At 42.9% G+C, this 14,699-nt stretch overlaps 1 protein-coding gene across 1 annotated transcript; it reads left to right on the top strand.

The window, feature by feature from the left end:
* The first annotated feature begins 5,077 nt into the window (after positions 1 to 5,077).
* Positions 5,078 to 13,404, top strand: slc35f6 (solute carrier family 35 member F6). The gene is made up of 6 exons (XM_060866137.1): positions 5,078 to 5,249; positions 6,860 to 6,932; positions 7,789 to 7,960; positions 11,311 to 11,526; positions 11,849 to 11,959; positions 12,354 to 13,404. The coding sequence occupies exons 1-6, from the start codon at positions 5,173 to 5,175 to the stop codon at positions 12,812 to 12,814; spliced, it is 1,110 nt and encodes a 369-aa protein (XP_060722120.1). The 5' UTR covers positions 5,078 to 5,172; the 3' UTR covers positions 12,815 to 13,404.
* The last annotated feature ends 1,295 nt before the right edge of the window (positions 13,405 to 14,699 follow it).

The raw sequence follows: 14,699 nt of genomic DNA, 5'->3' as shown, positions 1-14,699 counted from the left end.
TATACTCATAATAAAATGGATATTTTGGATATTACACATCTGATTACAGATAATCTGACATTCTGATATGCAGATTTGTTGTGTACCGAATACACATTGGAGCCGGTCCAAAACCGCTAAACGGACACAACTCCGGATTGGAGTCATCTGTCTGCTCTCTGGGAAGGGTGTGAACTGTTTGCTGTTTTTCAGAAAGTTTGGCAAAAGAAAATTTCTGATCAAGTGAGTCTGTAAAAATTTGCTGACTCAGAGTTTGGTTCCTGCAGATACAATCGTTCACTCGCCAGCTTCACTTTTGTGTGTGTCTTGAACACACAAAAAATCCCACAGAGAAACCAGAAAGCACAAAAGCCTCTAGGCTTGAAGACATTTTGTAACATTAAATGTAATGTGGAACCGCTAAAACAAAATTTTAATTGTTGGTTAAACACTGTAGTATTAGAGGAATACTTTATTTAACAGAATAACTCAAAACTAATCAAATGCTATTTTTTAGTGTTAAAGTTTGTTTTTAATTAATTAATTTATTTATTTTGCAATTACATTTAGATTTAAATGATTTCTGAGAGTTGATGCTGCTATGGTAACTTCAACAACCCTATTTCCCATGTCCTTGGGTAGGGTTTATAATTAACCAAAAAATGGTTTAGTCCAGGCAAACAACCCCAACTTACTATCATGAATGTTATAAAACTCTAAGCCTTAAACACACTACAATTTTTTTTTATAAAATTATAATACAGCACTAACATCTCTCTGTGTCTCAAAAAACTAATATCTCTCTGTGTCTCTGTCTCTCAAAAACTCTGACCTTACACTCAAGGTATTTACTAATCTAGAAAATCCAGAGAATTGGTACACAAAACAGTAGGTTTGGTGGTGAAATGTGAGGTTTTTAAAATTCAAAGCCTAACTGTAATAGGAAAGCTGGTTTGTGTTAGTGCTCAATATCAGTCTAGAATCATATATAAGTGTGCAATTTGAAACAAAATGCTAATGTTTTTAGTGAAGTTAAATGGATAGGAAAATTCATTCATTCGTTCATCTTCTACCGCTTATCCGAACAACCTCGGGTCAAGGGGAGCCTGTGCCTATCTCAGGCGTCATCGGGCATCAAGGCAGGATACACCCTGGACGGAGTGCCAACCCATCACAGGGCACACACACTCACTCTCATTCACTCACGCAATCACACACTACGGACAATTTTCCAGAGATGCCAATCAACCTACCATGCATGTCTTTGGACAGGGGGAGGAAACCGGAGTACCCGGAGGAAACCCCCGAGGCACGGGGAGAACATGCAAACTCCACACACACAAGGTGGAGGCGGGAATCGAACCCCGACCCTGGAGGTGTGAGGCAAACGTGCTAACCACTAAGCCACCGTGCCCCCTGGATAGGAAAATTAATTTATTTTATTTTGCAAGTGCAGCATGTCAGGATAAAAAAAAAAAATAATAACACACATTTCATTTAAACGTGACTCGATAGAATGAGACACCCAGTGACATCAACTACTCAATATTGCCCATTGTTGTTTCTGCATTGCAAATGCTGCAAGTTCACTAAATTCCTAAGGTGAAAAAATAAAGTCAGATTACTTGCAAATGATCATTTACAGAGTGCCAGAAATGAAATGCTAGTTTGGTAACCCCTGATTTAAACCACACCAGATAGAAATATATTTATAAGAATTTCACGACGGCTCATCAAATCACTGTGAAGACTTCCTCCATCAACGTGTGGTCTACTTCACATACCAGCCAGAGGCCTACCAAGCAGACTCTAGAAAATGTGCTTATGTGATGACTCTACTCCCAACTATGCCATAAAGATATCATTAAAGATAAAGGTATGCCCCTCTCACAATAGATCAGACTGGCCAATCTCTGGATAATCTCTGCAGCAAACAGCTCTGAGCTAACACTATACCTAAGGATAACTTACACCAGGTAACCCCCTTTACTCACTAACCCATGCAACTACACAGAACAAGAGGAGCGACAGTGCCATCTGTGCATGCATTTGTGCTTTTACTGTGACAGTCAGGACATTGCTGCAATGTCTGCCTGAGAAGAATGGATCATGCACTGCTCAGATGGGCCTGAGCTCTTGTTCTTTTAGTTTTACAGTGCCAATTAAACTAGGCTTTGCTAATAAATTGTGTTGTCTATCGACCCTAGTGGACTCCGGGTCTGGAGTCAACATGATACACAGTCAACTAATTAAGGAACTGTAGCTACCCACAATCCCCTGTGCTGCCCCCATAAAAATCACGTTGGTGGACAACCAACCCATACACCCAGCTCCGGTCACCCCGGCATTCATTGAACCACCACACTAGTCCAAAATGCATTTTGGTGGCCCACACTAAGCCAGGGTGTAGCAGAATATGTTAAGGCTTGCACTGAATGCACTGAATCCAAGTTACCCTGACAACTACTAGCAGGACTGCTAGTTGTGGCTGCTGTGACTACTAGATTGGGTCTCTCTTCCCTCTATCACAGACACTTACACCACACGCTGCATCCGCAAAGCCAACAGCATTGTGGATGACCCCACACACCCCTCACACACACTCTTCACCCTCCTGCCATCTGGAAAAAGGTACCGAAGCATTCGGGCCCTCACGACCAGACTGTGTAACAGTTTCTTCCCACAAGCCATCAGACTTCTCAACAACTGAAATGTACTGTACTGAGCACAACATACACACACATCATCTGTATGGACTGCATAGACCCTCACAAAACACACACACTGACACAACATACTGTTTACATGCTGCTTACAATCCAGCAAACTGTTTACATGCTGTTTTGCACACCTTGTCTGCTGTTTTTTGCACAAACTGTCCCAACATTTCAGCCGTTTTTGCACATATTGTACAATATCTCAGCCATTTCGCACATACTATATTAACACATACAGTATTAACACTGGTCGGTCGGCGCCGTTTCTGTGACTGTTTACTATTTATTGTCTTTTGTGTACTGCATTTTTTGTACTTTTTGTATTGTCTTGTAACTTTGTGTCTGCACTGTCATTGTCCTGCACTGTCTTGTCCTGCACTGTCTTGTCCTGCACTGTCTTTTGTCCTGCACTGTCTTGTCTGTCTTGTTTGTCTTGTCCTGCACTGTTTGCACCAGGTTGCACAGTTGCACTTTATGTGGCTAAGACTACTTACAAGTCTTTAGCCCTGTCTTTGTTTTTATGTAGCACCTTGATCCTGGAGAAACGTTGTCTCATTTCACTATGTACTGCAACAGCTATATATGGTTGAAATGACAATAAAAGCTTCTTGACTTGACTTGACTTGACTTGATTTACCAACCAATCAACCAATAATTGTCAAACAGAATGTCTGAATCAAGAACTGGGCCATTACCTGCGAGCAAATTGTAGTCATGAACAGCACTCTTGGAAGAACTTCCTCCTATAAGCTTAGTATGCACAAAACTTACTGATTCACTCTTCTACTGGCCTCACAACTTTCCAACGTGTCCTGGGTTATCAACCCCTCTTGTTCCCCTGGTTTGGAGAACCATCTTATGTGCCGGCCATAGATGATTGGTTTCTTCTGAGTCAGACAGTTTGGGAGAATGCACACATGTGCCTTTAATGTGTCATTCGGCACCAGTGCCTGCAGGCCAATCGCCAAAGATGACCCCATCCGCCCTATCAACCAGGCCAGTTGGTAGGCTTTTCATTTACATTTACATTTACAGCATTTGGCAGATGCCCTTATCCAGAGCGATGTACAAAAGTGCTTAAAACTCTATCATTGAATACCTTAATGCTGGTGCAGTGTGAGGAGTGATGAGAGCTTTGAGGTAAGAGGAAGCTGGTTTGTTTTGGCTTTGTAGGCCAGCATCAGTGTTTTGAATCTGATGCGTGCAGCTATCAGAAGCCAGTGGAGGGATGAATTTTGGCACAGCTTTATGCTGGATGCTCTTCCTGATGCAACCCTCCCATTTCATTCAGGCTCAGGACTGGCACTGAAGTTTAGTATTTAGTAACAGTATTTAGTAGTAGATGTATTAATAGTATTTAATAATAGTAGATGTATTAATAGTATTTAGTAGTAACAGTATGTAGTAGTAGATGTATTAATAGTATTTAATAGTAGTAGATGTATTAATAGTATTTAATAGTAACAGTATGTAGTAGTAGATGTATTAATAGTATTTAGTAGTAGATGTAGATGTAGTAACAGTATTCAGTAGTAGTAGTAGTAGTAGTAGTAGATGTATTACTAGTATTTAGAAGTAGTAGATGTATTAATATTATTTAGTAGTAGATGTAGATGTAGATGTATTAATAGTATTTAGTAGTAGATGTAGTAACTATTTAGTAGTAGATGTATTAATAGTATTTAATAGTAGTAGTGGGGGGCACGGTGGCTTAGTGGTTAGCACGTTCGCCTCACACCTCCAGGGTTGGGGGTTCGATTCCCACCTGCGCCTTGTGTGTGTGGAGATTGCATGTTCTCCCTGTGCCTCGGGGTACTCCGGTTTCCTCCCCCGGTCCAAAGACATGCATGGTAGGTTGATTGGCATCTCTGGAAAATTGTCCGTGAGTGAATGCGTGAGTAAATGAGAGTGTGTGTGTGCCCTGCGATGGGTTGGCACTCCGTCCAGGGTGTATCCTGCCTTGATGCCTGATGACGCCTGAGATAGGCACAGGCTCCCCATGACCCGAAGTAGTTCGGATAAGCGGTAGAAAATGAGTGAGTGAGTGACAATAGTAGTAGTAGATGTATTAATAGTATTTTGTAGTAGTAGATGTATTAATATTATTTAGTAGTAGTAGTAGTAGCAGTAGTAGTAGATGTATTAATAGTATTTTGTAGTAGAGGTACTAATATTTATCAAGTATCAGCAGCAGTATATATATATATAATATTTAGTACTATCAGCAACTGTAGTAGAAGTAGAGTTTGGTAACAGAAGTAGTATAAGTAGTATTATTATCAGTAGCAGTAGTATAAATAGTTGACATTGCATCGCTCTGAGATCTGAAACCAGAGCTAAGGTCTGGTGACACGTCAGCTGACTCTTTAGTCATGTGACCGCTGGCTGCGTCGTTACATTCGTTCGAGAAGGAGGAAAAAAAGGGAGCAGCATAAACACCGTGTCTAATGCTGGCTCTGCTCATTAGGGGTTCATCATGGCCTGGACGAAGTACCAACTCTTTCTAGCTGGTTTGATGCTCACTACAGGCTCCATCAACACACTATCCGCAAAGTAAGTTTATCATTTCAAGTGGCGTTCATTTCTTAAGCATAAGAAATGCTTAAGGGGGGGTTCTGACTCCTAAATAAAAACGTAACAAATTAATTGCTTGATTCTTTTAAAACATACGTGCACTAAATGCACGAATAAAAACTAAAATAACCTATTAAACAGTAAAACAATAATACCTATCAAGCTGTGTTGGAAAAATACGAAACCTGGGGTTACGAACACCCCCACAACGGACCCTACCATTTTTTTGTTTACAGAGCTTTACAATGCTTATTCCATGTGCGTTCACTGTATAGTGCAACAAATCCTTCAAATATCTATGGATATTGAAAATGTTTTGCTAATTAGCTTTCTAGGTTTAATCAAGTAAGTTGTTATTATATCAGAGCCAAGGGCAAATGCTGAACCTTTACCTATGGTTACATAATTCACACTGTACCAAACTCATGGTGCACTTTGTAATGTATGTGATGTATTGTAATTAAAACGATTCATCTTGTGTATGATGTAAAGAGTCATTCGATGCTGAGTGTGCAGTCTGATCTCCTCTAAACATATGACATTATATTGCTGATTTGGCTGGATTTTTGCATAGTCTGTGTATTTCTTTTCATGCATATTTAACTAAACAGAATGAGTGGAAAAAGGTGAAATTATCTTTAACTAGCTCTAACATCGTAGGTAAAGTTTCTGTGATCTTTTTGATATCTTCTAGCTGTTTGTTTGTTTGTTTAATTATTTTTAGAATATTTTAGATTCTTTTTTTCCCTGAACAAAAAAAACGAAATGCTTTTTTATTCAACAAGTGTGACAGATCATGTGTGTAACATGAGCTAAATCTGTTGAGCTGCATTTCAGCAGTCGGTAGTAATACAGATGTTGAAAGTCAAAGTGAAAGGATGAAATACAAGAAGAAAATGTGTCCTGTAGAGATACTGGTTACATTTCTATATTAGGTCATATTTTGCTTAAACCCGTAGCAACTCCACACAACTGGTAATCAAAGCACATGGCAGTCACGCTCCTTTTAATGGCCTGTCTGTCCAACAGAGACGAAATTCCCATCATGAGATGAGATGAGAGATAACGAATGCATAACCTTAATCAAAGTCTAACTGCTATTCATAGAAAGCCGATCACTCTTGTGAAGCTCTCATCAGCAGGATTATGCTGCTGTTGTTTGACTTAATGTGTGACTTGAGTAAATGTATTTATCTCTTTAATTTTGAAGAGCCATGTTCAAACTTGTGAAAAAGTTGTTTGTTTAAGCATAAAGTTTCAGCTTAAATTACTGCATGGCTGGCTGTTTTCTTATCTGTATTTTTTCCACCTATTATCCTGTTTTCTTTCCTTTAACACTTAAAAGTCTATAGTGGACTTCAGACAGAGTGCAAAACATCCAGAAATCGTTAATCAATCCCCTAATAAACAAATCACATTAAACTGAAATGTCTCTTAAAAGGGGGAAACAAAAAGCTTTTTTCATTTCGGCATGAAAAGCATTGCATATGATGTCCATCGACAGAAAAACAGTCACTTTACTGCAGTTAAAGGATTACTGTGATGATTAAATATTATAATTAAAATGCCTGTATTCACTATAACAACAGATGGGCTGACATGTTTTCCGCTCCTGGCTGCTCTGGTGCTCCTGTTCACGGTTTCTCCCATCCCTTCCTACAGGTAATGTTCCCTCTTTTAAATATTCTCTTTCCCTCATTTGTTTTGTATTTTAATGGTAGCTGACTAACTAGCTGGATTTCTACTAGTGCTAATTACCAGTTTTTTAATTTAATCACGGTTCTAAACATGTAAGAAATCACACATCTGGAGGCAGTGAACAGGGTGGTGTAATGCATCCATATGTGATGTTTTGGTACTTTAATTATTTCTCTCTCTCTCTCTCTCTCTCTCTCTCTCTCTCTCTCTCTCTCTCTCTCTCTCTCTCTCTCTCTCATTTATTTATGGTATTCGACAGACATGCTGGCTCAGAAGTTAATAAGATGAAAGTGTAGCGTGAACACCTTTGGCCTAAAGATGCTGGAAACTTGCTGGCAACTGAGAGTCTTCCTTTAACGTAAAATAAATGTTGTGTCAACGATTAAACCTGACTTTAGTCTGTTGTGTGTATCATATCAAGTCTCTGTGTTATACGTTTCTATAGAAACGATAATGTAATAGTAGTAAAGACTTTACGGAAGACTGTCAGTGCTTCTGTTAGTATGTCACTGCTTAAAGGGACAAAGGAAAAGAGCACTAACTGCATCACAATACTTGATGGACGTCTGAGCTATCGGGTGAAAGAGGAAGGTGATCTTTTCGACAATGGGTCGTCCTTTGGGATATGAACTCGTGATCTGGCGATGATCGTCATACTCAAGTTCCCTCTTCTGAACCTTTTGTGTCATCAGTTTCCTGTGAGCCTGCTGGTTCAGAGGGACTACTGACTCATCCTTTTCTCAACATGTCTTCTGCTTTGTTCTGTTCACTGTATTTTATTTTTTTTTCTCACTCTGTCTCTGTGACCACATCTCTCCAGGCCGTGTGCATGTTTTTGGGTGAGCTGAGCTGCCTCGCTGTTTTCTACATCCTCATCTGCCACGACCGGCGCAGACCGGTGCCTACAGTAGAACCAGGTCAGAGCTTCAACCCCCTGCTCTTCCTCCCACCCGCCATATGTGATATGGCAGGAACCTCCATCATGTATGTCGGTAAGCAAGAACTGTTTTTACCCGTGTGTGTGTACGTGTGTACGTGTGTGTGTGTGTGTGTGTACGTGTGTGTGTGTGTGTGTGTGTGTGTGTGTGTACGTGTGTGTACTTGCGTGTGTGTGTGTACTTGCGTGTGTGTGTGTACTTGCGTGTGTGTGTGTACTTGCGTACGTGTGAGTGTACTTGCGTACGTGTGAGTGTACTTGCGTACGTGTGAGTGTACTTGCGTACGTGTGAGTGTACTTGCGTACGTGTGTGTGTACTTGCGTACGTGTGTGTGTACTTGCGTACGTGTGTGTGTACTTGCGTACGTGTGTGTGTACTTGCGTACGTGTGTGTGTACTTGCGTACGTGTGTGTGTACGTGTGTGTGTACGTGCGTGCGCGCGTGCGCGCGTGCGTGCGCGCGTGTGTGTACGCGTGTGTGTGTGTGTGTACGTGTGTGTGTACGTGTGTGTGTGTGTACGTGTGTGTGTACGTGCATGTGTACGTGCGCGTTTCCTTACGTGCGCGTGTGCGCATGTACGTATGTGTGTGTGCGCGTGTACGTACGTGCGTGTGTACGTGCGCGTGTACGTACGTGTGTGTGTGCGTGTACGTACGTGTGTGTGCGTGTACGTACGTGCGTGTACGTACGTGTGTGTACGTACGTGTGTGTGTGCGTGTACGTACGTGTGTGTGCGTGTACGTACGTACGTGTGTGTGTGCGTGTACGTACGTACGTGTGTGTGTGCGTGTACGTACGTACGTGTGTGTGCGTGTGTACGTACGTGTGTGTGTGCGTGTGTACGTACGTGTGTGTGTGTGTGTGTACGTACGTGTGTGTGTGTGTGTGTACGTACGTGTGTGTGCGTGTGTACGTACGTGTGTGTGCGTGTGTACGTGCGTGAGTACGTACGTGTGTGCGTGTGTACGTACGTGTGTGCGTGTGTACGTACGTGTGTGCGTACGTGTGTGTGTGTGTGTGCGTGTGCACGTACGTGCGCGCGTGCGTGTGCACGTGCGTGTGCGTGTGCGTGTGTGTACGTGCGTACGTGTGTGTACGTGCGTACGTGTGCGTACGTGCGTACGTGTGCGTACGTGCGTACGTGTGCGTACGTGCGTACGTGTGCGTACGTGTGTGTACGTGTGTGTGTGCGTGCGCGCGTGTGTGTACGCGTGTGTGTGTACGTGTGTGTGTTGTGTGTGTGTACGTGTGTGTGTGTGTGTGTGTGTGTACGTGTGTGTGTGTACGTGTGTGTGTGTGTGTACGTGTGTGTGTGTGTGTGTGTACGTGTGTGTGTGTGTGTGCACGTGTGTGTGTGTGTGCACGTGTGTGTGTGTGTGCACGTGTGTGTGTGCACGTGTGTGTGTGCACGTGTGTGTGTGTACGTGTGTGTGTGTACGTGTGTGTGTACGTGTGCGTGCGCGTGTGTGTACGTGTGCGTGCGCGTGTACGTACGTGTGCGTGCGCGTGTACGTACGTGTGCGTGCGCGTGTACGTACGTGTGCGTGCGCGTGTACGTACGTGTGCGTGCGCGTGTGCGTGCGCGTGTACGTACGTGTACGCGCGCGTGTACGTGCGTGTGTACGCGCGTGTGTACGTACGTGTGTACGTGCGTGTGTACGTGCGTGTGTACGTGCGCGTTTCCTTACGTGCGCGTGTGCGCATGTACGTGTGTGTGCGTGTACGTACGTGTGTGTGTGCGTGTACGTACGTGTGTGTGTGCGTGTACGTACGTGTGTGTGTGCGTGTACGTACGTGTGTGTGTGCGTGTACGTACGTGTGTGTGCGTGTACGTACGTGTGTGTGCGTGTACGTACGTGTGTGTGCGTGTACGTACGTACGTGTGTGTGTGCGTGTACGTACGTACGTGTGTGTGTGCGTGTACGTACGTACGTGTGCGTGTGTACGTACGTACGTGTGTGTGTGCGTGTGTACGTACGTACGTGTGTGTGTGCGTGTGTACGTACGTGTGTGTGCGTGTGTACGTACGTGTGTGTGTGTGTGTGTGTGTGTACGTACGTGTGTGTGTGTGTGTGTACGTACGTGTGTGTGTGTGTGTACGTACGTGTGTGTGTGTGTACTTGCGTGTGTGTGTGTACTTGCGTGTGTGTGTGTACTTGCGTGTGTGTGTGTACTTGCGTGTGTGTGTGTACTTGCGTGCGTGTGTGTGTGTACTTGCGTACGTGTGTGTGTACTTGCGTACGTGTGTGTGTACTTGCGTACGTGTGTGTGTACGTGCGTACGTGTGTGTGTACGTGCGTACGTGTGTGTGTACGTGCGTACGTGTGTGTACGTGCGTACGTGTGTGTACGTGCGTACGTGTGTGTACGTGCGTACGTGTGTGTACGTGCGTACGTGTGTGTACGTGCGTACGTGTGTGTACGTGCGTACGTGTGTGTACGTGCGTACGTGTGTGTACGTGCGTACGTGTGCGTACGTGCGTACGTGTGCGTACGTGCGTACGTGTGCGTACGTGCGTACGTGTGCGTACGTGCGTACGTGTGCGTACGTGCGTACGTGTGCGTACGTGCGTACGTGTGCGTACGTGTGTGTGTGTGTGTGCGTGTGCACGTACGTGCGCGCGTGCGTGTGCACGTGCGTGTGCGTGTGCACGTACGTGTGCGTGTGTACGTACGTGTGTGTGTGCGCGTGTACGTGCGTGTGTGCGTACGTGTGCACGTACGTGTGCGTGTGTATGTACGTGTGTGTGTGCGTGTGTATGTACGTGTGTGTGTGCGTGTACGTACGTGTGTGTGCGTGTACGTACGTGTGTGTGCGTGTACGTACGTGTGTGTGCGTGTACGTACGTGTGTGTGCGTGTACGTACGTGTGTGTGCGTGTACGTACGTGTGCGTGCGCGTGTACGTACGTGTGTGTGCGTGTGTACGTACGTGTGTGCGTGCGTGTGTACGTACGTGTGTGCGTGCGTGTGTACGTACGTGTGTGCGTGCATGTGTACGTACGTACGTGTGAGTGTACGTGCGTGTGAGAGTGTACGTACGTGTGTGTGTACGTACGTGTGTGTGTGTGCGCGTGTACGTGCGTGCGCGCGTGTACGTACGTGTGTGCGCGTGTGTACGTGCGCGTGTGTACGTGCGCGTGTGTACGCGCGTGTGCGTGCGCGTGCTTGTGTATGTGTGCGTGCGTGTGTGTGTGCGTGTGTGTGTACGTGTGTGTATATACGTGTGTTGAACTTTTTTTTATTAAAATTTTATAAAATGTAAATCCGAGACATAATAAATCTGATGCCTCTCCCTCTCTCTCCCTCTCTCTCCCCCTCTCTCTCTCTCTCTCTCTCTCTCTCTCTCTCTCTCTCTCTCTCTGTGTCTCTCTCTCTCACTCTCGCTCTCTCTCTCCACATATAGCACTAAACATGACCAGTGCCTCCAGTTTCCAGATGTTACGAGGAGCGGTGATCATCTTTACCGGCTTGCTGTCAGTGGCGTTTCTGGGTCGCCGTCTGGCAGCCAGTCAGTGGATCGGGATTGTGATCACCATCCTGGGCCTAGTGGTGGTCGGACTCGCCGATTTCGTAAATGGCAACAGAGACGACGGACACAAGCTTAGTGACATCATCACAGGTACGTACAAGGCTTAAAATCAGCCTAAACCTTCATTTTACTGTGACGTTTGTCTTTTATTTATTATTTTAATCAGACTGTGGTTACAATTAAATATTTCACTACACATCAGATTGTAATATGCAAATGAACGTCATGAGACAGGAGGAATGGGTAGGGCTTGTAGAGCAGGAGCTTTTTAATTTGCATATTAAAAATATCTGTGGTGTGTTGATAAATTATTCAATAAAGACAAAACAAATTCAATTTAATGTCCCTAAGTAATTTTATTTATATTTATGATTTAGACTTTAAGAAAAATCCTTTGTTTTTTGACCTGCAGGTGACCTTTTGATCATCATGGCTCAGATCATCGTGTCGGTACAGATGGTCCTGGAAGAGAAGTTTATTTACAAGCATAACGTTCATCCTCTGAAGGCGGTTGGGACTGAAGGTAAAGCTTTTGACCAAAGTAGAAATTGTGTCTGATGCGGTTTTAATTAAAAGATTCCTTTAAATATTATTTTGGAACATTATTTATTATTTACTTATGTTATTTGCTTTATTATTTATTTGTAAATCATTATTTACATCCCTGCTCTGCATTAATACATATTTAAATATGTATTAACATTTGTATGTTTATTATCATTTAGTAGCATTCTGGATTTGAATTAAAACAATTTATAAATGAACGTGAACAGGATTTTTTTAATTCCAGCAAATATACATTAACCTTATTTATGTTTATATCACAGCTGCTAAATTCTGATTGGTCAGAAGATTTGACATGTTTAACAGCTGATAAAATCTACGTCCTTTTGAAACCTGTCTCCTCTCTGTCCTAGGCTTTTTTGGTTTCTTCATCTTGACTATCCTCCTCATCCCCATGTTCTACATCCCGGCTGGGGGCTTCGGGAACAACCCGCGACAGGTTCTGGAGGACGCGCTTGACGCTTTCTGCCAGATCGGCCACAAGCCTCTCATCATCCTGGCACTACTGGGTAACACTGTGAGCATTGCTTTCTTCAACTTCGCTGGCATCAGCGTGACCAAGGAGATCAGCGCCACCACACGCATGGTGCTGGACAGCCTGCGCACGTTGGTTATCTGGGTGGTGAGTCTGGCGCTAGGCTGGGAGTCGTTCCACGGCCTGCAGATCCTCGGCTTCCTCATCCTGCTACTGGGCACAGCGCTCTACAACGGACTCCACAAACCACTGATGACCAGGCTGCCCTGCTGGTCCGCAGAGCGGGAGACAGTTACGGGAGAAGCAGGTGAGACAGAGAGACTGCTCGGTGAGAGCTAACGATGAACGGACAACAAAAGGAACTCCACTTCAGCTCAGTCTTTTCTTTTTTTGGTCGAGCATTGAACTGACTCAATGTCTGTGGACTTCCAGGGAACATTTTCGACATCTCTGGGTTTTGTGATTTTAAAATTGTACTTTTTTTGTGATTATCACTGACAAAGGGCACCAAGATGTCACTTTAGTGATTTTTTTTTTTTATTATTTTATTTTTAATGTTTCTTATCATGCCATATCAACGGTTTAAAAAGGGATGGTGAAAATATTGGGTTATTTTAAAATAATAATTTAAAAAAATGTTGTATTCTTTAAGGATTAATTGCTTATTTTTAGACAATGATGTGCCACCTTTTTGAAAATATGGGCATATTTTTCTCTGTACTTATGTAACTTTAACAGGTTACATGTAATTTTATTACACATTGAATGGATTATATATCAAACTGAGATAAAACAGTGATATTCGCTCATTATCAACATGAATAAGAATAAGAAAGACACTCCATGTCTTTGTTCAGTCACTTGAATATTGATGGCTTTAACATGTTTGGTGTGAATCTCTGTTTTAATTAAATCATCTCTTCAGTTTTTCTCTGTCTACCTAGTCTTTATTTATTCAAGCCAGGCGGATTCTCCAAAAGGGAAAACATTTTAGAGGTCATTTAGCAGGTTAAAGTCACACAATAACATTGTATACTGAAATATAAATTAATATTTATAAAGTACATTTATTCAGTATATTATTTTAGATTAAGGTTCTGAATTTGTCATTCCAAAACATTGACCTTCTTCATCTGAATCCATGAACCATTCAAATTGAAATTTATTTGTATAGCGATTTTAACAATGGACATTGTCTCAAAGCAGCTTTACAGAAGATAAACATAATACAAAAAGTTTAATGTAAAACAAAAATTCAATATCAATATCAGACTTAAATTTAAACGTGTTTGTATTTATCTACAATGAATAAGTCTGAGGTGACTGAGGGGACTGTGGTGAGGGAAAAACTCCCTTAGATGGTAAAGTCTGGAGTCTGGAACCAGACTCAAAAGTGCACCTCATCCTCATTTGGGTGACACTGGAGGGTCTGATTATAAATATACAGTAAGATAATTGGAGGAGGTTGTTGTCCTCAAAGACCACATGGAGTTGGCATTTCCTCTTAGAATGTCTGAATACTTCATGAAGCAGAGTCCAAGTGGAGCTGGTACATCTTTAGATGCCTCAGGATCCTCACATGGTTGGCCTCATCTCACAAGGTTATGTGGTATTGGGTATTATGTGTGCTTGACTAAAGAGACACGTCTGTACTCTACATTTAAACTTGTAAAGTGTGTCTGAGTTCCAAACATTATCAGAAAGACTATTCCAAAGTTTGGGATCTGAATATGAAAACGCTCTACCGCCTTTAGTAGACTTCGATATTCTGGGAACTACCAGAAGACCTGAATTTTGTGATCTCTGAGAGCATGAAGGATTGTAACGTGTTAGAAGACTAGTTAGATACGTGGGAGCTAAACCGTTAAGATCCTTGTATGTTAGTAGCAGCAGTTTGTAATCAATTCTAAACTTAACAGGTAGCCAGTGTAGAGATGATAAAATTGGGGTTATATGGTCATACTTTCTTGTCCTAGTGAGAACTCTGGCAGCTGCATTTTGGACTAACTGTAGCCTGTTTATTAAAGATGCAGGACAACCACCTAGTAATGCATTACAATAGTCCAGTCTAGAGGTCATGAAAGCGTGAACTAGCTTCTCAGCATCAGATACAGACAGGATGTTTCTCAGCTTGGCAATATTTCTAAGGTGAAAGAAGGCTGTTTTTGTGGTATGGGCGACATGATTTTCAAAGGACAAGTTGCTGTCTAATATAACACCCAGG

This window comes from Tachysurus vachellii, chromosome 3, assembly GCF_030014155.1.
Source record: "Tachysurus vachellii isolate PV-2020 chromosome 3, HZAU_Pvac_v1, whole genome shotgun sequence".
In the NCBI taxonomy this organism is placed as follows: domain Eukaryota; kingdom Metazoa; phylum Chordata; class Actinopteri; order Siluriformes; family Bagridae; genus Tachysurus; species Tachysurus vachellii.
Note: the sequence above shows the minus strand (reverse complement) of the source record. Positions and strands in the feature narration are given on the sequence as shown.

Excerpts from the sequence above, each read along its gene's own strand:
- slc35f6 (XM_060866137.1), top strand. The coding sequence starts at position 5,173 with ATGGCCTGGACGAAGTACCAACTCTTTCTAGCTGGTTTGATGCTCACT. Across the intron at positions 6,933-7,788 it reads TCTCCCATCCCTTCCTACAG|GCCGTGTGCATGTTTTTGGG; the intron begins GTAATGTTCCCT and ends ACATCTCTCCAG. Across the intron at positions 7,961-11,310 it reads AACCTCCATCATGTATGTCG|CACTAAACATGACCAGTGCC; the intron begins GTAAGCAAGAAC and ends CTCCACATATAG.